Source organism: Truncatella angustata, assembly GCF_020726525.1.
Source record: "Truncatella angustata strain MPI-SDFR-AT-0073 chromosome Unknown BKA67scaffold_7, whole genome shotgun sequence".
In the NCBI taxonomy this organism is placed as follows: domain Eukaryota; kingdom Fungi; phylum Ascomycota; class Sordariomycetes; order Amphisphaeriales; family Sporocadaceae; genus Truncatella; species Truncatella angustata.
Genome location: NW_025763387.1, coordinates 1,037,796 through 1,062,193, shown reverse-complemented (window position 1 = coordinate 1,062,193; position 24,398 = coordinate 1,037,796). Strand labels below are relative to the sequence as shown.

General features: G+C 50.9%; 8 protein-coding genes across 8 annotated transcripts; 3 read left to right on the top strand and 5 right to left on the bottom strand.

Moving 5' to 3' along the window:
• Positions 1 to 4,268: 4,268 nt before the first annotated feature.
• BKA67DRAFT_648583 (endoplasmic reticulum-golgi intermediate compartment protein 3) lies at positions 4,269 to 6,234 on the bottom strand. Its single transcript, XM_046105989.1, has 4 exons — positions 5,738 to 6,234; positions 5,493 to 5,673; positions 4,686 to 5,442; positions 4,269 to 4,633 (listed from the first exon to the last, which is right to left on the bottom strand). Exons 1-4 carry the CDS (start codon positions 5,928 to 5,930, stop codon positions 4,460 to 4,462), a joined length of 1,305 nt encoding a protein of 434 aa, XP_045955072.1. The 5' UTR covers positions 5,931 to 6,234; the 3' UTR covers positions 4,269 to 4,459.
• An 832-nt stretch (positions 6,235 to 7,066) lies between these two features.
• Positions 7,067 to 7,800, top strand: BKA67DRAFT_661526 (acyl-CoA N-acyltransferase; the record flags this gene model as incomplete). The annotated part of the gene is made up of 2 exons (XM_046107832.1): positions 7,067 to 7,335; positions 7,482 to 7,800. 2 exons carry the CDS (start codon positions 7,067 to 7,069, stop codon positions 7,798 to 7,800), a joined length of 588 nt encoding a protein of 195 aa, XP_045955071.1.
• Positions 7,801 to 9,253: 1,453 nt separating this feature from the next.
• BKA67DRAFT_538588 (proteasome component PUP1) lies at positions 9,254 to 10,139 on the bottom strand (the record flags this gene model as incomplete). The annotated part of the gene is made up of 2 exons (XM_046100487.1): positions 9,254 to 9,943; positions 9,999 to 10,139. 2 exons carry the CDS (start codon positions 10,137 to 10,139, stop codon positions 9,254 to 9,256), a joined length of 831 nt encoding a protein of 276 aa, XP_045955070.1.
• Positions 10,140 to 10,987: 848 nt separating this feature from the next.
• BKA67DRAFT_523067 (uncharacterized protein) lies at positions 10,988 to 15,686 on the top strand (the record flags this gene model as incomplete). Its single annotated transcript, XM_046098435.1, has 4 exons — positions 10,988 to 11,705; positions 11,755 to 12,347; positions 12,384 to 13,676; positions 13,917 to 15,686. The coding sequence occupies 4 exons, from the start codon at positions 10,988 to 10,990 to the stop codon at positions 15,684 to 15,686; spliced, it is 4,374 nt and encodes a 1,457-aa protein (XP_045955069.1).
• Positions 15,687 to 17,315: 1,629 nt separating this feature from the next.
• BKA67DRAFT_661523 (mitochondrial ATPase, f0 complex, subunit E) lies at positions 17,316 to 17,781 on the bottom strand (the record flags this gene model as incomplete). The annotated part of the gene is made up of 3 exons (XM_046107831.1): positions 17,316 to 17,389; positions 17,466 to 17,646; positions 17,761 to 17,781. The coding sequence occupies 3 exons, from the start codon at positions 17,779 to 17,781 to the stop codon at positions 17,316 to 17,318; spliced, it is 276 nt and encodes a 91-aa protein (XP_045955068.1).
• Positions 17,782 to 18,645: 864 nt separating this feature from the next.
• On the top strand, positions 18,646 to 20,786 carry BKA67DRAFT_661522 (WD40-repeat-containing domain protein; the record flags this gene model as incomplete). Its single annotated transcript, XM_046107830.1, has 2 exons — positions 18,646 to 18,762; positions 18,837 to 20,786. 2 exons carry the CDS (start codon positions 18,646 to 18,648, stop codon positions 20,784 to 20,786), a joined length of 2,067 nt encoding a protein of 688 aa, XP_045955067.1.
• Positions 20,787 to 21,963: 1,177 nt separating this feature from the next.
• BKA67DRAFT_661521 (uncharacterized protein) lies at positions 21,964 to 22,744 on the bottom strand (the record flags this gene model as incomplete). The annotated part of the gene is made up of 3 exons (XM_046107829.1): positions 21,964 to 22,139; positions 22,298 to 22,477; positions 22,582 to 22,744. The coding sequence occupies 3 exons, from the start codon at positions 22,742 to 22,744 to the stop codon at positions 21,964 to 21,966; spliced, it is 519 nt and encodes a 172-aa protein (XP_045955066.1).
• Positions 22,745 to 23,144: 400 nt separating this feature from the next.
• On the bottom strand, positions 23,145 to 24,227 carry BKA67DRAFT_661520 (family 17 glycosyltransferase; the record flags this gene model as incomplete). Its single annotated transcript, XM_046107828.1, has 1 exon — positions 23,145 to 24,227. The coding sequence occupies one exon, from the start codon at positions 24,225 to 24,227 to the stop codon at positions 23,145 to 23,147; it is 1,083 nt and encodes a 360-aa protein (XP_045955065.1).
• Positions 24,228 to 24,398: the final 171 nt, after the last annotated feature.

Sequence of the window (24,398 nt, the reverse complement as noted above, 5' to 3'; positions counted from 1 at the left end):
GGCCAAAAAGAAGCGGTAAAAACAAGGTATTCAATCAATTGAGGGGGGTCGGGCAGAATAGGAGGATTGGGTACAGCGAATGGTAAGTCTGTTTCGGTGGATTGCATAACACCATAGAGCGAGCGATTGACTGGTCACTAAGAAAAGGGCCTTGGTTTGAATGAAAGGAACAGAAATGAGCGTCGAAGGGTTTGGCTGTCGATATCAACCTCCTCGCCTTGGACAGTAGCAAGTTGGTAATGAACGAGCAAACCAAAAGAAAGCATTCATATGCGTCGTCGCTACAACCGGGGATAGGAGAAACTCAAAGGAGAGGAAGTTGGAAAGACCAGACAAAACAATACTGGCCAACCTATTGCTCCATTTCGTTGTTGGCGGTGCACATCCTCTAGTCCAGCCCAGACCAGATGAAGAGGGTCCCACAGTCGTTTTCTTGGCATTCAGGACCCAAGTCGACGATTGCTTCTCAAACCAATGCCAGCTGATGCAAGTCTCTAACCCGGCTACTATTACATACATGCAATAGACAGTACCCATCAAGGTCACCTCAGCGCTGCTGAGTTGCTCACCGGTTCGCAGCAGCTCGCTCCATTTCGTTCAATTATCCGCCTTCTATATCCCATGGGTCCTCATTCGTATTGCTGGCAGTAGAGCTAACATTGAATCATTTGGACGCTGGACAATAAAATTGGTCTTGAAGTGACAGTGGGGGCTCCTAAGTGAACGCGATGCTACATCGAGTTAGGGGACCCTGACAGTAGCAGCAGCGCTTTACAAGGGCCGGCTCCCCCTACTGTACTTAGCCAGAATTATCTTTAGCCACAGCCAACGGGTTTGGCGAGATGAGGGTTCTCATGAAAAGTAAAATAAAAAAGTATGGGGTACCGTGATCTTGCACAAGTGCTGCATCAAGCTAGGTCAGTCATCTCATATCCGACGTGATCACACGGCACCATCAGATTTCCACAGAGCTGCAGGTACCTAGAACGAGTTCATGCAGGTTCAGACTCCCCTGGAAGTACAGAATGGGCCTCGTGGCTTTTCGTATTTCAGCTGCATCAGCCCCTGAAAGGACCGCCTTCGTAGAATTTCTGGGGTATCGACGGATCCATATGCAAGGCACAACAACTTGCTTCTCCACCATGTGCTAAGGTTTTGGCGGCGCAAAAGGACGAACACGAGGCTTCTAGACTTCCGAGTCACATCCACCAGGCCATAGACGGCCTCTTACTTCAAATGATCAGAGTCGTCATCACCGATCCTAATGGTTCAATGCAAGGTGCTGATTGGGTTTGGATCCTGAGAGACAATAATGACTGCAGACTGGGGAGCGTTTTGGGGCACCAAGTACATTTACAAGCGAGCTCAAAGACGCTGACTGGGGCAATGCAGCTGAAAATGGTAAATTCTCCAAAGAATTATGACAAGCAAATCGCACAACCCATTATCAGCGATGGGACCCTTGCAATTTGCCAATGTCACACAGTGGCTTGAGCGCACTGAGATTGCAATTGTTCTTATTAGGTCACTCAAAGCGTCGTCATCCATCCTGAAAACGATTGGCGTCTCGAGAGTTTTCGATCTCTCGATGGACAAAACCGAGATCTCCCGCGAAGCCGAATCTTGTAACGTGTGCACGGTTGAATGATGTGCATTGGCATAATCAGCGATTCGATAGGACGAAGCTGGGAAGCTCAATAACTATCGGCTAACAAAAAAAAGCTGAAGCGATGACAGCATATTTTGAGTTAGGGCACGTACCTTTCGAGCTCACATCCCTGGCAGTCGGGATATGTTTCGGGATGATTCGTCATATTCGCAGCTTTCCCCGTCAACCAGCCAAGAGATTTGTGATAAGTAGAATGTCGCATATGTTCCACTGTAGATGTTTATGCAAGGGACAAGCACAATATCAACAGGCTAGTTGCTGATGGGCTTGTACTTTGCGGCGCGGCATCGCGGGAGTGCATTGCTTGGAAGGTCAGCTGAAGAATGAAGATCGTGGAGAACCCTGCTAGAGATTGTCCGCTTGCAAAAGCGGGAGATTGCTCAAACTCATCGCGCTATTGTTGACAAGCAACGGGCGCCAGTCAGCATTCCTGTGCTTTGATACCGTATGCAGCGCTTCGATCTAGCAGATATTCCTCAAAAATATCTGAACAGCTTCAATCAAAGATACATCGTGCTGCCCGTAGAGCACGGCTCACACCTACAGCGTCATGGTCCATCTAACGTTTCAAGACGTCTGAGGTGGGTTGATTGTGGGCTCCTCTGTAGGGGGTTGGCATGTGATCATCGTATACTGGATCGGCCCGTGGACGCTTCAATGTTGCACTTGAGTCCTGGTTGCGATAATTAAACAATATCCAAGTAAATATTTACATTAACACAAAGGCGGTGCTGGTCCTATTAGAAGCACCTGCTAATATTAATGTGGACCACCGCTTGTACAATGGTGGAGTCATAAACCTCGGGGTCCTCCAAGACTCATCAATCTGAAAGAAAAAGCCATGGGAGCCTAGGCACAATTTAAAAAGTTTCGAAGAAAATCTTAGAACGTTCATGAGAAGAAGGTACCATCTATGATGTCACTGAACTTGCGAGGATCACAGCGATCATAAATGCCCAAAAATATATCGACGTTGGGAGCTTCTTTGTACTCCGCTTCCACATGCGGTGAATGATAATGTAAGCATTTGCGAGAATGCCAAGATAAGCAGCCAACACACTGAGCCATTTCATTTGTGAGCTGTTGAGGGCATGTGGCCCCTCAAGCAACGTCAGGTTGATTCTAAAGCTTCAGGTTCAGGGTTTCCAGGGTACGATTCAATATCGAGCACACTCTGAACGTCAATATGATTTTGCGCGAAAGACCATGGCAATAACAAATGCGATATACTAAGACCTCATACACGCATGTAATAGACTGCTGGTGTAGACAACATCCTACTAGGGCGCCTTCGGAATTCGTATTATTCAACCGCCGATGGGATCATGGATTGTGGCGTTGGGTATTCTTAACTTATTATTAACTGAAACATGCCACAGTCATGGCCATGGAGATCTCAGGAAGTGGCTATTAGCCTTACACAAGACAATAACCCCCCCCCCCCCCCCCCCCCCCAACAATGGCAACAACAGAATGAGTATTCCTGATGACTCCGGCACATCCAAAGAGACTATTTTACAATCTAGCAACTTGAAAGATCCGACAAGGTCCGTATAAGGCTGAATGAGTGTCCCGGACACGAATCTCCTTCAGAAGTCTTTTGGGGAACTTGTTCTAATAGAGCCGGAAACCCTGTTTTGATGCTCAGGATGCCTTTTGATACTCAGGATCCAATGTCGACAAAGTCGATAACTGGGACTAACTCTTGTATGGTCTGTATCAAGCCGTTGACTGACCCTGTCGATAGCATCGAAAATTCCACTGTCGTTTTGAAAACAGATCATGACTGTCTCCGTGTCAGGCACCAAATAGACTTCAAGTGTATCCATGGCGGCGCCTTGACAGTTGTACACATGCAGGGCTTTCCCTCCGAAGGGTCCCAGAACTGGCGATTCAACTTGCGGTTTGGCGAAACAAACCCGAGTGTGGCGGACAATTGATTATAGACCCAGCCGAGACGATACTCGCTAGACAGCTCCATCAGAGTGGTTAGAAACAGACTGCCATCTGAAAGCACCACATAGGGATGATATGAGTGATAGTACTTTCCCACAAGAGGTTCTGTTCCTGAACCGATAGGTCAAGTCACACCATGATGACTTTGGAGAGGAAAACATGATACAACAGAGCTCATTACTATCCTGTTTCTGTCCCGCGTTTCCGTTACTTACTCCGAAGTTGTGATTCAATACTTTTTATTTTTATCGTGATAAAAGACTCTGATAGATAACCCGGGCTGTTGAGTAATGGAGAGGATTTGCTCAATGACTATTATCTGCTCTCACAATAGATTGTCCAATGGAACAGCAACGATTAGTGAGGCAGTGCAACAAGGTTTCAATCTTTTCAGACATCTTCACTTTATTTTGTATACCAGAAGACTGGATTTGCACTAAATGTTCTGTTGCTGTTCTATCATAAATGTTGTGATGTAGCCTTCTGTGAAACAGAAGATAACTTTCTTCCTCAGCCGCAACACCACACTCCGTCAGTAGACGTACGATTGATCACCCTACATGTTACGTGCCCATCAGGTTGTTGTTCATGTCGTCACACAGACACTCTCCCTTGACAGGCGGGTGAGCCGATCACAATTTGCATAACTAAACGATCACATGGCGGGTGATAGACGTAGCGAAATCTCGTGGTGAATAATTCGCAGGATCGGGTCGAGAAGAAATCCATTGATATTTCAAAAAGCTAGCCGGTAACGCCACTTCCTATGCATCTTTTAATGAGAGAACCATTGACACAAGCCTTCCTCATACACTACGCGATTACTGCTCGCTTCTATAGATCTTTCGTGCGCAGCTTCTTGATTCTGGTCGCTCCCTCGAAGAGACCGCGATCCACAGCTGCCGCCACTGTAAGCGTGCCACCAAGGATAGCACAGAGGCCTGTCAGGAAGCCAGTGAATGTCTTGGCACGCTCCTCGTGGTTAACAACCTTCATGGGGGAGATGTCCTATAACAAGTTAGTGACGCTGTACTGGCAATAGCAGCGACGTTGCACTTACGTATGAGAAGAAGACACCAGGGATACCACCCCGGGCATGGAGACGCTCTTTGTGACCCTCAGCGCTATCATCGCCGCCGGCCAAGCTTCGCTTGTGGCTGGTGACCGAGTATTGATGAGTCTCCAAGCTACCGTCATAAGCCTGGCCGTAGCTACCAATCCAAGAGCTCTCATCAGGTCCTTGGTTGGATCCTGCCGTCCAGCCCAATGGCAGGTACGACGTTGGGACAATCTTGACAAAGTACATGAAGTTGAAGTTTGGGTCGTCGGTGCTTTGCTTGACATCGTCGAGGGGGTTCAGGTGGTGGTTGGTCCACGGGCTCTTCTTGGAGCTCTTCTTCTGGATATCCTCAGGGAGTTGGGGACCAAAGCGCAAATGGTGGATAGTGTGCTCGAAAGAGTGCTTGACGGGACTCTCCCAGTAGTTCTTGAGGTCGTGAACGTGCATGGGGCCATTGCTGAAACTTCGGCCAGGAGCAAAGTGGAAGTTTCCAACCACCTTGTTGACTCGCAGGCCGCCCTCGATGCGGCAGCCTTCCTGCCTTTGCTCGTCCAGCTTTTCAGCATAGTGCTCCCGTTGGCACTGTTCGACATTTTCACCTCTTCCAAATGCCCACGAAGCCTGCGCGTATGCTTCTCGGACTTCGTCGCAGGTTTGGCAACAGTTGGGCTTGGTAGCACCGCTAGGCGCGGGGGCGCTGTAACAGCTCCCGCAATACTCGGGGTCGAGATGCGTTGCAGCTTCACTATCATCGTGCCTGGAGGTGGTCAATAAATGCGCTAGGCCAAGGACCTCTTGTACACTTACAGTGACAAGGCCTTGATGTCGATCACACCACCGCCGTGAGCAGTGGACTCAAGTCTGACCTTGCTTACGCCGTGCATGACGCCGTGCTGTTGTTCGCCGGAGACATCCATCACATCCAGTGTCAGAAGCTCACAGGGCAGCCGGGGAAAGGTGATGTTCATGTGGATTTCCATGCGCTCTCCTGTGTCCTTTTGCGTTAGACGAGCACAAGAAGCCAGTGCAGAGGGAAGCTTGGTGTTACATACCACGGCCTTTGTCGACGATCAGCTCAGGGTGGATGACTATCCTCCTGTAGTCGGCCCATTCTCCCCAAGCAAGCCACAGCACGACGAGCAAGGAGACAATGGTAACAACACCACCTGACGTCGTCCGTATTCTCGCATCTTCTACCGTCTTTGTGAAGGCATCGAGCCTTGTGAACCTCGACTTGGGAGGCATTTTGAGGGGCAAGTTATGAAGCGCAGAGTTTCGTCTCGGTACGGTTCAGGGTAGGACGCAGGACGCAGGTCGCAGGTCACGGCTCGCGCAAGGCTAGGCTAGGCCCTGGAATAAGAAAATACCGCGGGGGTACAGGCAGAAGCGAAGTGAGAAAGGAACGGAGGGCTCAAAGGTACAGCGGCGACTTCAATTGTCCCGTGGTCGCTGCATTGGATTCACTGGACAGCAAACAAATGGTGATTCCCAGTGTGCGCCTGTATGGTTTCGCAAATAGTAAATAAACTATGTATGGATTCGATTCCACTGCACACGGCTGCGTGTCCTTTTCTCGAGCCCAGGGACCTGACGCTAATGCCGGAGCTTAGGCTTAGTGCAGTTGTAGCGGAGCCAAACTTGTCGTCAGCTGGCGGCTGCGTGGTTTATCCGCCCCGCTATAGTTGTTATTACCTACATACCCTCCAAGTTACATACATAGTCCCCTGAAGTTACATACTTGCAGACATAGCGCCCTATGTAGTACCCGTGAATGGATCTCGACCCACGATTAGCTAGGTTACTCACATCCGCTGCTCTGTTTGAAGTGTGCCTGTCATCATTCATATGGCACGAACCGAAACCGAGTGCAGACCAAAACACACTCAAGCTCAGCTACCTCTTGTGTCATTGATCCTGACTCTTTCAGCCTCATACCTGTCCGGCTTCGGATTTGTGATTTTGCACATGTCTCCAACGATGACTTAACCATAGTGATGACTGGCTGCACGCCGTCAGCCGGATGGATACCGGGTCCCCTGCTTCCCTTCCGCAACCCCATTCTGGCTTGTGGTCTGATCGTGCCGACTCGTGTCACGAATGCTGACATAGTATACGGACACCGACTCACTTTACGCACGCGGCCGCATGTGTAATACGGTGTGATTGGTCGCAGCTTATCACCTTCCTATGTATACTTAGAAAATCTTGAGGTTGTGACTCATAGACTTGGTCTTGTATAACCTCTACGAAACGCTCGTCAGTGATTCAATATTATCGTCATCTTCAAGCATCACGACCAAGGACGGAAGCTGCCAAATCAATCCATTGACGACGCCAACAGACGCGAGTTTTCGTGACTTTCCAATCAACAACTATTGAGAATGGCTGCCGCAGCACCACCCGCGAATGCAATTGTAGTCACCGACAAGGCCTTCATACGTCCATATGAAGCGTCCGACGCCCCAGCCGCCGCCGCTGCTGCCAACCATAAAGACGTCTCCTATTTCATGACCGCCAGGTTTCCGTCCCCTTATACGTTGGACCATGCCAAGTTCTGGATCGATCTCTGCTCCAAAGAGCAGCCCACTGTCAATTTTGGTATTTTCATGTTAGACGGCACTTTTGTAGGTGGTATTGGTCTGGTTCCCGGGTACGTGACCCCCTTGTTGAGTTCGTACCTTTGGTCAGCATCGTCTCACGTTATGACCACCCAAATGTTGAGACGGCGGACTAGACAGTCTCTTGATATCACGCCCACGATCGTCGGTCGGAGTTTCCAAAGCTAACACTTTCAAGCTCGGATATCCAATACCGCACATATGAGCTCGGTTACTGGATAGGCAGGGATTATTGGGGCAAGGGCATCATGACGAGTGCTGTCAGAGGTTTCACCAGATGGGCTTTCGAAGCGTTCCCGGATATTTTACGTATCGAAGCCAATGTTTCCCAGGGAAACGATGCGAGTATGAAGATCCTACAAAGGACAGGGTTCCAGGCGGAGGGCGTCAAGAGGAAGGCCATATTCAAATTCGGCAAGGCACTTGACAAGCATGAATTCGGGTTGCTGAGGGAGGATTTTGAGGGTGTGCAGCCAGATGATTCGAGCCGTTCATGAGGGAGGCCATAATTGAGTTCCTGGGCAATGTAATTGTTTGTCAGCTTTGGTTGATGTCATATTGTTGTGTCACGGTCAATTTCGATCTAGACCTTCGGAAGTCTTTTAGGTATACAAGTGAAGACCAACAAACCAAAACCACGCGAACTGCCTTGATCGAATCAAACGAGTCCTGGAATACAACAAAATACCAGATTTTGTGAAGAACTCACCCATGATAATGCAGCGTGCCTAATATGTCGACGACAGTTGTTTCAAGCCTTGTAACCCTCTTGGAGTGGTCACATCACATAGTTTGTGATATCCAAGTCTCTATCAGGGGTAAAATGCCCAATTTTGAACTTGCACATGCCTATTAAGCTAGGGAAGAGGGATTAGGCTTTGCACACCAGGCCATTTCAGCAATGAGGATCGTGAGTTACACTATTGTATTATGGTTCTCTTTATCTTTTCCAAACAAAGACGTCTTTTCACTCGCTGTGCTGCGCGGAAGGTTTACGTACAAGTCCACAAAGTGCTACACCCTAGCAATACTCAGCGATGTGGACCAGCCCACGACGGTGCCAACAGCGCTGAAATCAAGGATGACCACTTGGAAAACGTAATGGAAGACTACTGTAGGGATTCATGTTAGTATCAGTTGTATGACACCGACCCTCTATTTTAGGTAGTGCGCTTCGCGACTGGGAGTACATGCTTAGTCGGGATGAAGGATGCCCCAGAAAACGACCCTTTTAAACTCATGAGCGCGCGCACTCGATATTGGACTATATTCAACGATGTGAGGCTATGGCTAGCCTTGAAGGCGGCAGGTCACATAAATAGCGTCGAAAGACGTCCGAAGGTGCCATATGACCCAAAAATGAGCCTGAACTGCCTGGGGCGGTTCGGGACTTGTGCTTAGGAGGTCCAAGAGATTGAAAGCTCTGGTGTATAGCATCTGGTTCGGTTTAATCGGTGGCATAGCCCCGATTGGACCCACGATCCTTCTGACATTGAGGAATGACTTGGCGACAACTCTGGTGACTGCGTCTGTCAGTACGCTGCTGTTTGCAGTACTGCCGGCTTTTCTCGCTTATATTGATCAGAACCCATCATAACTTCTGGGTTTCACAGCAGCCTGTGCAGCAGTGACGGCTGTATTTATCACTTTGTCTGCAGCGAATAACGCTTCTTGATCGCATTTGGGGCATGGATGCAGAATTTGCGGCCAAGACTTACCAATAGACACAATGTCTCGATGTGGTAGGTTAAGGCAATGGGTTATTTTCTTTAGACGACTTGACATTCTGATCGGTCATCTGGGCATGGAGTCGCAAAGCATGGGCGTTTATCGTAGTAATGTCCTGGATCGTTTCTGTAGCATTCCCCAATAAGCAACACCGTCTATGGCACATTATGGTACACAATGCTGATTCCGAGTTCTGCCCCCAAAGCCATATCGTCAAGTCGTCTATGAATCCACGTCCATCTTCTCCGAGTCCGCCGGCACCTCCTGAACACTGACGTACTTGCCGATTTCGTCCTTCTTGATGATCTTCTCGTTCAGCACGGCCGTGGTGCCCCGTTTGAACTTGTAGTTCTTCAACTTCTGGCTTCTCTCGTTGGGCTTGAGGAAGCCACGGTGGAGTGTCGTCTTGTCCTTGGTGATAACAGCCACATCGACGTTGGAACCGGAACCCAGGTCATTGAAGATACCGGCCTGAATAGCCTGGGAGCACAGTTCCATGGCCTCCTCCTTGTTGAGCTCGGCCTTCCACTGTGTTTCGAAGACCGACATGGCGGCGAGGGAACCTGAACCCATGGTGACGTAAGGGAGCTTGTCGGTGCTGCCGTGGGCATGGACTGTGAAGAGATGGGCGCCGGTCGGGTCAACGCCAGCAACTACGAGGTAAGCACCAACGTGACCCTGGTATTTGAAGAGATGTTGCTTGAGCATGGTCATGCATGTTACGACGCGGGGCTTGCGACCAGTAGATAGGGAGTGCAACTCGAGGTTGGATGAGATGATGGCGGTTGTGAACTCGGTGTCGGCGGCGGTACCAGCTCCAGCGCACCAGATCTGGGGGGAGATGTAGTGTAGCTTCTCGCAGTTCTTGTCTGCTACGATGGGACCGCTGGTTGCTCGCGTGTCGGCTGCAATCTGAGGGAAAGAGTCAATCAGAGCAAAATCAAGTTGGAGGGCGATCGCTTCTTACAACTACACCCTCGCCATCCTTCTCTGACGCAAACCTACATCCTACGATGGTGGTACCTGTGGATGTGGCTTTGGGAAGAGGGACACCTCTCGCATGCAGAGCTGCATTGCGGCTGTGGTTGGAGAAATCGAAACCCGGCATGGTCGCAGTATGTGTGTGGTGGATGGGGATGGGGATGGGAAGGGTTGATGTCCAAAGACGGAGAAAACTAGGCCAGGTATCTGGGAATGTATGGGCGTTGGCGTGAGGTGTATGAATGGATGGAGGGATGGCGATGGAGCAGGCTGCTGAGAGGTGACGGGATGCATTGCGGAGCTAGCCTTAACTACACAGCACAAGCTTGGGAGCTGCGTGGGTGTTTACGCCAGCCGCATAGCTGCCTCATAAGTTTCGGACAGCCCAATATCACCCGCCCGGGAGAGAACGACAAGGGAACGCTCAAAGTTGACCGGCCATGCTTCAAACTGTTCCGTGAGAGGAAATCATGCAACACACACGACCAAGGCCGAAATTAAAATGTACACATGTTCAATTTGTCTCACCAGCAGAGGGGGCCTTGCGACTGTATCCTGGCCACCGTTCCAGTTTAGTTGTGTAGGTCGAGTGTTGGGTTACCGATTTGCCTACGGACGACGTGACTAACCATACCTCAGGTACCTACAGAGGACGCGCTAAAAATTAAGTAGCTGGCGTGCAGCTTCGCGACGGGACAAAAGTATGCTTGCTTCGATTGCTACTGTAGGCTGGGGAAGCTCGTCGATTTCGATTCATTGCATGCCAGCGAATTTTGCTGCGTCGACGCAACCACACCATTGCGACCGAGCCACCAGAACCGTCACCTTCCTTGCCTCCACAAGTCCAGGAAAGCAAAACAGAGGACACATCGTTGGCAAGTTTGCTGCACAGCAACTACCCAGCGCCGGCGGGAACCTGTTGAGCTACAAACTTTATCTGGCTGATGCGAACATCGTGATCCCCGGGCCACCACCATGGCTTTCAGTCAAGGCCAGGATCTACAGCTGATCCAGACGGAGCGTCTGGGGTTTTTATCGCTTGCGGGAGAATCAAAAGTTCGCCTGACCTCACAATGGTCGCCTGCCCCTACCGCCAATGCCTCCCTCATAAGCATCGCATCTCGCAAAGGGCTGGTCGCCGCTGCTGGCCCCGATGCCATATCGCTAGCGACTACCGAGTCTGTCCGGAAGGGCTTCGAGGCCCCCAAAGATGGCGACAACGAAGTACGCCCATTCACCCCACAACTCAGGATTCCACTCCCGACTCGCATATCTCACCTCGCCTTTACCGCCGATGAGAGCTACCTCGTCATAGCCGCCGAGGTGGGTGGCGGACTGGCTGTTTACGATGTTCAAGCATTGCTTGGGGGCTCTACACAGCCAGCCGCCCAAATACCAACCAATGGAGAAGCGTTGAGAGCTCTAGTGCCTAACCCCCAAGCGGCAATGGGAGAGCTTGTTGCTGTTGTCACAGAGAAGGGCAACTTGCTCATGGCCAACATGAAAGAGAAGAGCTTCCTTTCCGGCCCCAATGGCTCGATACTTGCGACCCAGGCCAGCTGTGTTGCTTGGAGTACCAAAGGAAAGCAGATTGTTGCAGGCTTGGGCGATGGTTCCATCCAACAGATGACACCGGAGGGTGAAGTCAAGGCTCGAATCCCCAGACCACCAGCTGTGGACGCAAATTTCTTCGGTAAGTATCTTGCATGGACCATGGGAGCTAATCGTTAATCACCCCATAGTCTCATTCCTGCTATGGTTGGAGAACAACCTCTTTTTGGCAGTCTATGTGTCTACCGGTCTTGACCCTCCGCAGTCTATTTATCAACTGATTACACGACAAGGACAGACATTTACATGTCAGAAGCTCACTGATCCTGTCGATCCTTTTGGAAGTGAAAAGGTACCACATCATACAGCAGCGAGGCTCAAGGACTTCCCTCCAAATTTACAAGATCTTATCATCTTTTCTTCAAGCGCAAGTTCTGATGTTGGTCTCTTGTCCAGAGCCAAATCACCGCTGTCGGATGATAACGTCAGCAATGAGTTCACTACGACCGAGCTGCTTGACGACTCGAAGCGAGCTACATTGCCGATGGATGCCAATTACCAGACCCCCACTCCTATTGGCACATGCTTAGATCTGTCTGGGAAAGAGCCTGTTTACAAGCCTATACCGAGTGATGAAATGGAACAGTCTGCCGGCCCTCTTCCTGGCTATTGGGTGTTAAACGACGAAGGTGTCCTTTCGGTGTGGTGGGTCATTTACACCGAGTCTATTAGGGAGGGCACAACATATCCAGGCTTGGCTGCTGTGGAAGGGAATACTGCACAAGTTGCGCAATCGGCACAAGTTGCGCAAGCTGCACAGCCTGCACAACCACCCAATCTAAACCCGTTTGGTATACCAAGCAGTAGCTCCGCTTTTGGAACACCATCCAGTGCATCCAGCACTGCCTTCGGTGGCAGTTCCGCCCTTGGGCCAAAACCATCACTATGGGCAACTCAGTCAACTTCCGGTGGCAGCAGTGCATTTGGGTCCAGTGCTTTCGGTGGTGCCGGTGCCGCCCCAGCTGCGAAGTTCGGCCAGCCGGCTTTTGGCCAGCCTGCATTTGGCCAGACGAGCACTCCTGCATTTGGCCAATCATCTGGTATAGCAAGCAAGGCTTCGCCATGGGCCACTGCAGCTTCAAATACTTCGTCTGGTTCTCCTTTCGGCGGATCTGCGTTTGCGAGTGCTGCCAATGGACCAAGTCCATTTGGTAGTGCCTCAGGAGCCGCTTCTGGTGGAGGGTTCGCCAGTTTTGCCAATCAAGGCGGCTTCAGTTCCCTGGGTTCTAACGATGCTACTAGTAACGGCACAAGTATATTTGCTTCTAAGAAGCCGGCAGCTGACGAGACCATGGACACTGACGCTAGTACCTCATTCCCTACACCTGCTGCAAAGCCCGCAACGAGTACGGCTTCTCCATTCGGATCGACACCCTTCAAGCTGGGAACAACATTTAAGGCTGACCCTGCTGCTGCTGATGACAAAGCTAGCGCAACTGATACGAACGACGGCAAATCCCTCTTCGGTAGTGGTTTTACATCTGGATTAGGCGGAGCAGCAAAGCCGGCAGGCTCAGGTATTTTTGGCACTCAAAATTCGAGCAGTGCTTTCTCCACAACACCGACATCAACACCGGCGCCTTCTAGGTTTTCCGAAGCACCCACCCCAAGCCAAACCCCAGGAGGACCGTTCAACCTCACTGGGAGGAGCTCTAGCAGTCTCTTCGGAAGCACAACTCCTGGACCTAAGAGTTTCGGTGGTCTCTTCGGTAGCACAACTCCCGCGCCGCCTAAGATAAAGGACGAAGAACAAACTCCTAGATCATTGAAGGATATCCCGGTTGTCCCCTTGCCCCCTGATAGTACCAGTAAGGCCTCTTATCCGATTGGAGATTCCTCATCCTCATCAGCATACTCTGCAACAGGTACACCGGACGCACTTAAGACTCCCACAGACGCGCCACTGCCGCCTGACTTCGCTTCCGAGCCTAAAGCCGACCTGACACCGCCTCCGGTGCCAGACTCACCGCCCGCCGACGATGCGCCATTGCCCCCTGACCCAAGCACTAACAAGAAGTTGTACGATGTCAAGATCCCGCCGCTGCCTGAAGCTGTCTCGAAACCCAAAGCAGCACCCGTAGATGATGCACCATTACCTCCAGATCCAGCTACGAATAAGAAGGCATACGACATCAAGTTCGAGCCTGTTCCCGGTGTTGAAAAGCCAGCAGCGAAGAAGGTTGGTTCTGTATTTGACAGCATGCGACCGTCTTCGCAACAATCCGGGTCTCTCTTTAACAATTCTCCCAAGTCAGCACAGACCAACTCAATATTTGGCAATTCTACCAACAAGCCTGTGCCGTCTAGTTCGATATTTTCAAACTCTAGCTCCATCTTCTCTGTAGGCAAAGCGAACATCCCCAAGCCCATCTCTACTGGCTTTTTGTTCCCAACGGATCTGCCGCCAGTCACAAACTCTAGTGATGATGATGACGACGAAAACGATGACGAAGAGGAAGAGGAGTCCGAAGACGGTGAAGAGGAAGGAGAAGAGGACGAGGACGAGGATGAAGAAGAGGAGGGTAGCGAAGAAGGCAGCGAAGGCAGTGGAGTTGATGTGACGAAGGAGTTCAGCCCTCAGTCTGCACCTAAAGATAGGACGACACCAGCGATCACTCCTGGAAGCTCCTTCGATGGTGGCCTAGGCGGAAGTTTCTCAACAATTTCCAAGCCAGAGACAGAACGGAAGAGCTTGTTTGGCGAACTCGGTAGAAGTATACCGAATCTTCCCCAACCAAATCCCCTCAGCCCTCGATCTCCTAGTCCGGTGCGAAACTCATTCGCATCTAGGATCGCAGATTCGTCATCGCGCTCGTTTAGTGCACCAGGCATGGCGTCTAAGATCCTCGGTGCGTCTCAACGTCCGAGCAGTCGGGGACCTCCCATTGTTAGTAAAGAAGTGCCTTCAGAAGATCACCGGGTTGAGCAGCGCGCCAGAGCTAGGGCCAAGAAAGAGGCTGAAGAGACACAGTTGCTGGTCGACGAAGACGACGAAAGCCGACAGCAGCAACTTCAAGCTCCTATTCGGCCTACTCTGCAGCTGGACGAGTTCATCGCCCATCCAGGACCCTTGCCCTTGGCGGATGATAATATTCCCGCACAAGTTGAGGCTGTTTACCGAGACATCAACGCCATGATTGACACATTGGGATTGAATGCACGGTCTCTTGACAACTTTATTCGAGGCCACGCCGAAGCGTTTCGTCACGACAATCGCGACAAGCACGATTTATCCAGCCCTGACGGATGGACTATCGGCGAGCTCGAAGACCTCCGGGCGATCATTTCTGAAGACCTGGTTAACGATCTGTCAGACGCTCGTATTGTTGATCCTCAGGACAAGATCGCAGAGTGTCAAGACCTTCAGCGTGATCTGAAGCGGGATTTTAGCAAACGCAATGATATCCAGAAGATGATCAATATCAAGTTGGACCCTGACCAGGCTATGGCAAACCGTCTCCTCCCTCTTACGGCTGAGCAAGCAGCTCGACAGAACGATCTCCGCCGGGACTTTGCACGCTTCACCAAGACGCTCGCAGAGGCTGAAGAGAGCTTGACGATGCTCAAGGCTAAGATTGCCACTGCCAACGCCGCCAACGGCAAGCCTGGTTCGGTACCCTCGATTGACGCCATCGTGCGCACCATTACCAAAATGACAAGCATGGTGGAGAAACGCAGTGGCGACATTGACGTCCTTGAGAATCAGATGCGCAAGCTGCGATTCAACACCGGCTCGCCTGCTCGCGGGCTCGGCGCCAGTACGCGTAGCCGTGAGGGCACTCCCACGCCCAGCAAGAAGCTTGCGGCCTTGATGCTCTCACCTGAAAGGTCGTTCCGTGAGAGCACTCCTACCAGAAGTGGTATGCGGCATTCCATGTCGGACATTGGTGGGGGCATGTTTGCCGTCCGTACAACTCCCAGAAAAAAGCTGAGCGGGTTTGGAGAGGCAGAAAAGAAAGCCGTCAAGGAGCGCAGGGACCAGAGAGCAACAGTGCTTGGGAAGCTCAGGACGAGCGTGGAGAAGAAGGGAGCGACTGTCTGGGCTCTAGATGAAATTGAGTAAGGAATGCTTCACGAGGAATCGGAAATCAAAATTCATGGATTTGGAGCTTGGTGTATTGATAAAACGAAACGAGCGTTCGTGGAGACGCTGGGTGTTGTTCTGTATTCTGATGGCTGTACACTACATCTTAGAATAATGGAAAGGATGGCAATGCGACATGGTAACACCAAGGTCTTATCGAAGTACTAATGTTCTCTGAGAGATGATGCTGTCTACTATCGCCTTGCCTCGTAATGAGCTCGGCACGGAAGGGCAGTCTCAGATGAACACGTTCTCTTGGGCTTCTTTCTTAGTTCAAATAGTTTCACTACAGCGAATGGTCTTCTTTTCGGTGGCCGGCGTCATTATAGTGTAAGATGGAGGGTGCCAGAAGAATACCCCCATGATCAAAAGAAGCTTGAACCACGGGGAGGACACATATATATATACATATAAGCGACACAGCCAGAAGGGCTGACACTAATCTCGTATCCTAAGGGCATGGAGCAATGGAGCTTTAGACCTACACGTTATTTCTCCGTCGTATAATGTCGAGCAAAAGATCCTTCCTTGCCCGGCCGGTCCTTCTGAATCCCCTATAAAAGCGTGTAACTCGGCGAGGTCGTCACACAGCTGATGCAAGCGTCCTGTCCTGCATTAAGCCCCTCAACACACCATCCCTGCCCCCGGCCCTCCCCCCAGAAAACCACACCAAGCACTCTATTGTAGGCATATATCCACCTGTGGAAAACCCGTGCATATACAATACCTGGCCTCCCGCGCACCGTCGTGAGAATTTCTCCTTACCCTTCTAATTTTTTTCCGTCAAACGGTTAAGGGCAGAGGTTGGACACATGCAAGTGAAGATTCGTCCAATGTTGTGGCTGCCTAGTTGAAAGCTACTTGACCGGCCAGCTCTCGTCCTGCTTTACAGGAATGGGGAGTTTCTTTGTCACCTGCTCTATCATATGTGAGAACTGTTTCTCCCTTTCGTTGTGTCTTTGTCTTTTAGGGACGGGAACGAGGAAGGGGAGAGGCAGAGATGTTTTCGGTAGTCTGGGACAATGTCATGTTAGAGGGAGCAACAGGCAACAGAAGAATTAGATAATAGGTTCAGACGTGTATGTCATGTGGTGGTTGCGCGAGCATGCTTGGTTTAGCAGGTGGCATTGACATGATGTTTGTAAGCAGGAAGATCAATATACCAGAGCGGATATGTGCGGTCTGGTAAATAGACGACGTTTTGGGATCATTAAATCAAGTGACTGCTTTCTTTGTCGGCGTCCCAGATTGTGTTGAAAGACACTGGGCGGAGGTTAACCCATCACCAAGATGGGTGTCGCATCATGAGGAGCTCATCGAGTGTTCATTTTCATGTTGTTGTCGTTGTTTATAAGCCACCCAATTGTCTAGGTCGTTTCGTATGGTACACATGTACATAGAGAACCCAAGGAAATCTATTTGAGGCATTTGGCTTTTCCTTTCGAAGGCATCGCAATCGTACAATCCCTCAGCTGCGAATCCAAGCCGGTGCCTCTCGGCTTCGTGACGTAGTTGTTCCGCTGGGTATCTCGTCTTCTCTGCCCAGCCCTCCCCCTCTCCCCTCTCATCGTCCTATTAGCTCCTCCATTACGGAATCAGTATATCGGTTTACGGGTTCTGCTTCTCAAGAGCCGTGAGGTAGGACTCCAAGTCGAAGTTGGGCGCCTCGGGATCTTGGTCCACTGGGCAAGGTTGTTAGCAAAAACGACGTGCGCTCTCACCATCGTGCCAACGCACGGAGGTGTCGGGTGGACGTACGGGGGCTCTTCTCAGTGCTGGGGTTCTTCTTCTCGGCGAACTTGGCACGGGCCTGCTCTATTAATTGCTTCTGGTGGTCGTACTCCTTCTTCTCGTGGGCGGCCTTTGTCGCAGAGTTGATCGTCCTCTGGTGGCTGAAACCGTAGAAAACACCAAAGGCCAGGGCCGAGTACCGGAGAACCTGTTGTCGAGCCGTGTCAGTATGTGATGGGCAAATGCGGAGCGGGCATCATGGCGATGTCGACGGAGGGGGCACGGTGGGATCGAGAGATTTTCTGGCGAGGAAAACACGTACGTTAACGCCGGAAGCAGACATGTTGGGCAGGTTTCTATCGCGCGACTGCTGGATATACGAATGAGAGATGTACTATGCAGTGCAGTGGCAGGCGATTGATTGCCAATTGGCCCGTAATGGATCGTGGATGGCGAGATTCGACGTGGTTTGGCTGAGAGGGCTGTTTCCTGCAAGTTAATCGATCGGGAGAAATCGCAATGGACTTAGTTACACTTGACTTTTCGGGCTGGCTGAAGCTCCTTCGCGGCTGGTCCAAAACCAAAAAAGTTGCGCAAATGTGATTCGTTCATTCGTTGCAGCCTGTGGGGCCCTGGCAGACTTGCGCTCTGGGGGCTCTGGGGAGGGCAGGGAGGCCTAAGGTCACTACATACTCTCTCTCTCACCTTTGGCTACATAAGTTACAGGCCGTATCACGGCCTAACCTTAGACTAGGTTACAGCCCACGGCCTACATACTGGCCAAGCTGGCCCAGCATCCAGGGAGGTGCGGGTTGGGCGTGTGCACAGGCCATTAGCTTCCTGCATTAGCCTAGCTGTAGCTGTCGCTTTCGCGTCTCCCGCGATCCCATTGGATTGCATTGGATTGCTGTCCATCTCATGTGTGCATGGAGTTCAAATAAGGAGTTCATGTCTATACCATCTTCCAAGAGCCCTTGCGAACTCTGCGGTTGTTCGCCTATCCTGACTTCTTAACCTACCCAATCACTGCCTCTCTCTTGTTGCGTTGACAGCAAACATCAAACTACCCTCGATTTGACGTGACAGCTCGGCGCAAAGGCGAAAGGAAAAAGAAAAGAAAAACACAACAACAGATCGACCTCGGCCCCTCCAATACTTCCAATCTCTGAGGCCTGACCCGGGATGGGTCAGTGACGAGGAATCCATCATGAACGACCGCCAAAGAGAGCTTGCCGAGAAGCGAGCCAGACTCAATGAACTCAAACGACAGAGAGAATTGAGGCAGAAGGAGGGCAACCGGAATAGTGCTGGTGGTCTTAGTGATGTATGTATCTTATAGCCCGGAGGAATCGAGCCACCATCGAGAACCCATCGCTGACGGACGCCTTTTCTGCTCAGATTATATCCCCAACGCCGTCAAGCAGCAGAAGGGATATCGAGTCCTTGATCAGTTCTCTTGTTGGCGAGAGCAGACCAGTCTCCACCGGGGCATCCTCCCCCATACTACGGGGCAGTCGGCCTACAAGTGTTTTGAGTGCCGGCGATGTAAGCATAGAGAACTCTGACAATGCATCCCAAGCACCAGGCCAGACCGCTGCCCCCTCTCAACCCCAAGTCTTGACCACCGTCTCCTTGCAAACCGTCTACGAAGTGCCCCCCTCGCCCGTGAAGGAGGTCGTCACATATAGCGTCGGAGCCCAGACAACCGAGGAATGGTTGCCACCGCCGTCGAGGAGGTCGCGAGCCTTCTCAGACCTGCCCGAGGAGGATGATCTGCCTGGCGTTACATCCTCGCCCAGCAAGAGACTGAGCAGGAGAGAACGTGAGACCCACGAGGAGATCAGACAACGACTCAAGCAAGAGATTGAGGAAGACATGCAACGAGAGGCCGAGGAACTCCGTAATATCAACGGTGGCGGTTTCGGCGGCTTAGTCACCACTTCCAACTTTCCCGCCCGAGTGCTTACAGATGATGAGCTACAAGCGGCTACCGCTTCAGACGAGTTCTTGGACTTCGTGGAGAGATCAACTAAGGTTATCGAAAGGGCTTTGGACGAGGAGTATGATATTCTGACTGATTACACGCTCCGAGCGCAAGACATCGACGACGATGAGGAGCAAACCGGCAATACGGCTGGAAAGGGCCGGCGGAGGATCAAAGAGCTTTTTCAATTCTACGACGAGCGTTGGTCAAAGAAGCGTATGATCAGCAGTCTCGACTTTTCGCCGAAATTCCCAGAGATTTTGCTTGCGTCATATACCAAGAATCCCACTGCACCGCATGACCCTGACGGCATAATTCAGGTCTGGAACGGGAAGCTCCGCAGCCGTGCCGAGTATATCTTCCATGCGCAGTCAGACATTCTCACAGCCAAATTCTCTCCTTTCCACCCCAATCTCATCATCGGTGGTACATATTCTGGGCAAGTCCTGATCTGGGACAATCGGGCTAAATCGGCTCCGGTACAAAAGACGCCGCTGACAGGTACTGGCCACTCACACCCTGTCTATTCGGTTGACATTGTTGGTACACAAAATGCCAACAATGTCATTTCCGTTTCGACCGATGGCCAACTCTGTGTTTGGTCCGTCGACATGCTGGCTCAACCACAAGAACAGCTCACTCTGACCAATCCGCATCCCAGCAAGTTTGACGATGTGGCTCCTACCAATATGGCATTCCCAGCAGCTGATCCGACATATTTCCTGGTAGGCTCTGAGGAAGGTGTCATCTACCCATGCCACCGGTATGACCGTGCAGGCGCTAAGGCTGGTGTCGATACGCGTGTCGCCTATAAAGGTCACACCGCGCCTGTCATGTCAGTTGACTTTCACCCACCTCGCGGACCTGTCGATCTCGGTGATTTAGTCTTGTCGTCCTCGCTTGACTGGTCCGTCAAGCTGTGGAAGGTCCGCGCTCCGGCAGCTACTTCTACCATTGTAGAATCTTCCGGCACTTCGGTAACGCCTCTCCTGGATCTTGTCCGTGAGGACGTGGTCTATGATGCTGCATGGTCACCTACACGGCCAGGTGTTTTCTCCCTCGTTGATGGTGCTGGCTCTCTCGAAATCTGGGACCTTGGCGTTGAGACTGAGATACCTGTTGCTAAGATCAGCCCCACGCCTCGGAAGGAGGGCCGTCAACTACTTAGTAAGAGTTTGAACAAGGTGGCTTGGGAGAAGCACGAAGGCAAGCGGTTGGCAACTGGTGGTATTGATGCCGCTGTTACAGTCTTTGAAGTCGGACCCGATCTAGGAGGCAAAGATGGCGCAAAGGCAGAGGAATGGATGAACGTCAAGAAGCTTGTAGCACGACTTGAAACTGCTGGAGCAGGAGCCGCTGCATGAGCTCGAGAGTTTGGAGGATCTATGGACCTGCACTTTGCATAGAAGTGGTGCCATCCCTGGTTCGTCGACACTGTATTCTTGCTACCTTGTCAGATTAGGAGTTCGTTAAGCTTATACCCCAAGACGTTTTTCTGCTGTTCAAATAATCTGGTAATATCATCAAGTACTGGGCACAAGAGTTGGCGCAGCCCGCTGGAACCAGTGGGTAATGTAGAATTGTCGAAATCAACCTTGCTGGCATGACAACAATAACGTTACTAACTCTCTGGCTATGCCAACGATAGCAAGACGAGAGGTGAAGCGCCAATTATTGTGTATCTACTATTTCTATGCTCCTGTTCCCTCCACTCGTGCTGGTGAACTGAGCATTGGCATCATGGCCAGCACTTAAAACCAAGCCTTTATACTTGGCCATATGCAAGGGTAAACCTCACCAGTCGCACTCACCTCGACGCGTTTGTCGAGCATATACAAGCGCCACGTCATACTATTCTTTCCGCACCATGATTCGCTTCAAGATGGAGGATTCCTGAAACAATGGCCATCACCGAAAGGGTCTACGTTGTCCTTCGCAAGGACTTTGACCACTGCACAGACAAGAAAGGCTGTCTAAACCTCGTTATCGGCGCTTATTATATCGTTCCCGCCGCCAATCAGAATTATAGCCCGCGTAATTGCAATTTATTGAGCTGGCTTCATACCAGGGCAGTAGATAAAGGCCACCGTGTCACAGCTGAGGATAGGAAAAGCGACTTCGAAGTTTAGGGGTCAAGGCCACGAAGATTGGCGATGTGGCGATGCAGCGATGCCAAAAGTAAAGGCTTAGGGGACTGAGAAAAGAGTGACGGTGTCACAGAAATTTGGCGAGAGTCAGAGTGTTTTAGGAAATAGCTAAGAGGGGAAGCTGTCGTTGCGATCGACAAATCTAGACGACTGACTTTTCCATTCGCGCCAGCGTTACGGGGCTTCAGTCGACATACAAGTGAATATTGTCTCCTGGGGGTCCCCACGGGAAACTCAAACTTTCAAGTGTCTACATCTGTACAAACTTTGTGTATCCACTGGTACACGCTCCCGTGTCCCCTCAGGGACTCGTCCATTTTGCAAGCTTCCTCAATCGTGCCGTAAACGCGCACGTTGCCTTGCGATCCAAAACCATCAGTTGTTGTGCCGGGAATCAGATCAACGTTTGGGGTGCCATGGTAGCCTCCGCGGTGCGCTTGGCGTTGGAGGGGAGCGGAGTCGAGTAGGGAGGCGGAACCCAGCCGGGATCGCACATCGGACCACACTGAGTCTTGTTTCCCTCGTGACCGAAGCACCCGAGAGCGCCATCATGGTTCCAGAGGACCTGGTCTGGTTGTGTGTTAGTATCCCGTGGAGAGGACAAGAGTTTGGAGTGGTGTGTGAACTTTTCTGGATGACGAGTGATTAAGAGAATAGAACAGAGTTGGTGAGAGAGAGGAAGAGGAGGAGGAGGTAGAAAAGATGCGAGGAGACAGTGTGACACTTACTCAAATCATATACGGAACTAACCAAGTCGCCCTTGGTGTCAAAGCAGTTGCAGCCAATGTTGAAGAAATGCGAACCCATGCCCTGGATGCCACAGTCGCGGCACGAGCCGGCGTAACCGCCAGTTTCGTAGGGATAGAGCTGGCCGCCGTTGTTGATGATGCAGCGATTGAGGTCGTGCCCTAGATTTTTGCAAGGGGTCTCGTCAGCATGTTGTTGAGATCACGAAAAACTTGCCTGGCGAGAAAAGAAAAATAGAAAAGAAAAAAAACTAGACGAAACTCACAGGTCCATTTGTAGTCGAAGTGCACGTGGTCGTCATCCTGGCAGTACATGCCCAGGAAGGTGCCCGTCAGGTTTGCGCCGCGCCAGGTACAGTTGCCGAGGAAGCCCTGAGCGGCAACGAGACCCAAGAGGGCGAGGAAAAGAACGATGGCTAGCATCTTCATTGCGACTGCTTGAAGAAGACACAAAGTGAGGTTGGTGGAGTTTTGAACGCGTGTCAACAACTTCGGCAAGAGTTGCAGGTGATTGCTGGTGGTGGTGAAGGTTGGAGGTGGTTAGTGTTCACAGTATGGTGGGATGGGAGTGTAAGTTCTTTTTTGTTGGACTGGTCTGTTTGACCGCAGAGGTGTCGCCTGTCCAAATTGCATCTTTGTTACCTTGGTTTATAATTTAGTCGCGTGTGATGTTTCGCAGTTGATCACTACTGAAGCCCTGGCAAAAGATTCCTCGCATCAGGTTCAGAGACCAGATAAACCTGGCCGCTCCTTCCGAGTCAATGAGAACATGAAAATGTGTTTTGTATTTGCCAGGGGAGAGATATCCATGTATTTCATCCTACCTGGTTTACGGGTAGTCTTTAAATCCAGCACTGGGCCCGTTTCTGTCGGTCAGATATCTGAACCTCTCTCGTTGGTCTAATAGAATCTTAGGAATATCCTGGTTGTTCTCTAATTTTTCATAGTGCTCATCTTCTCTGTCCCAAATATCCTTCCCGTCTCTGACACGGCTAGCGATACGATCCCTGTCACGAAAAATCTCATGATTCATCCACTGATGCGAAAATGATGACATTTTTGTGAGAATCTCCTCGATTGTCGAGAAACAGGATGAACAATGCCAACCAGCATCCCACAGATCTGCTGTCTCCATCTTGACGAACGGTGGGAGATTTCCGTCCGAATTTCGTAAATTCACCGGCAAAATTGTCCTCCATCCTTGGTAATATGTTGCCTGCGGGTGCTTCCACTGCTCACCAGTATGTAGATACTGGAAACTGTAGTAGTAAAAATGACTGCGCAGATTGAGCCTTCGCGGGAACTGACAGGTTTTGAGCAGCACTATCGTCTCGGGTCGGATGATCTCGTCGACATCAGCCACAATAATAGCATCTCCAACCCGAGGCGCTCGAGCATCAGTAAGCTGGGGAAGGACCTGATCGTACATGGCATTCCTCTGGAGATCTTCAAACGCCCATGCGGGATTCTCCCGATCCGAATGGAAGTCTGCGGGGATCTCAAGCTCGTGATAGATGATTTTGTCGCGAAAAGCCTCGAATTTGTCCAGGTTGTCCTTGATCACGAGCGGCTTGTCGAGGTTGGTGAACGTTTTTGGTGACTCGACAATGACAAAGTAGTCAACATAGGCGTAGGTGGTATTCAGCCGGATTTCGAGCCAGTCTAGTTCAGTGTTCACCATCAGAAGATCGTAGACACGCCTTCCTGAGTCCTCAAAAGGTGTCCATCCATGTTGCTTGCATAGATCCCTTTTCGCTTCCAGTGTGCTCAAATCTGAGTTTGGGCTAAAATGAAGGACCCTGTGGACGGAATGGTCCGTCCATTTGCGATTTAACCAAACCAAAACTAGAATGCTGAAAGAGAAGACGAATGCGAGCCTCAGAGAGCCTCTTTTGCTGATGCGTATGAGCATCCTCAATTGGTAACCTCCCCAGACAGCTATATCATGGTGTGTTCAAGGACAGATATTCTGCAGGGCGAAAGGTTGTGACAAACGATACTTTGCGCCTTTCAAAATATCCTTGTCTCCTAAGAAAATAAGAAAACAAAGGGTATTAGGTGTGGTGAACCATCAATGAGACAC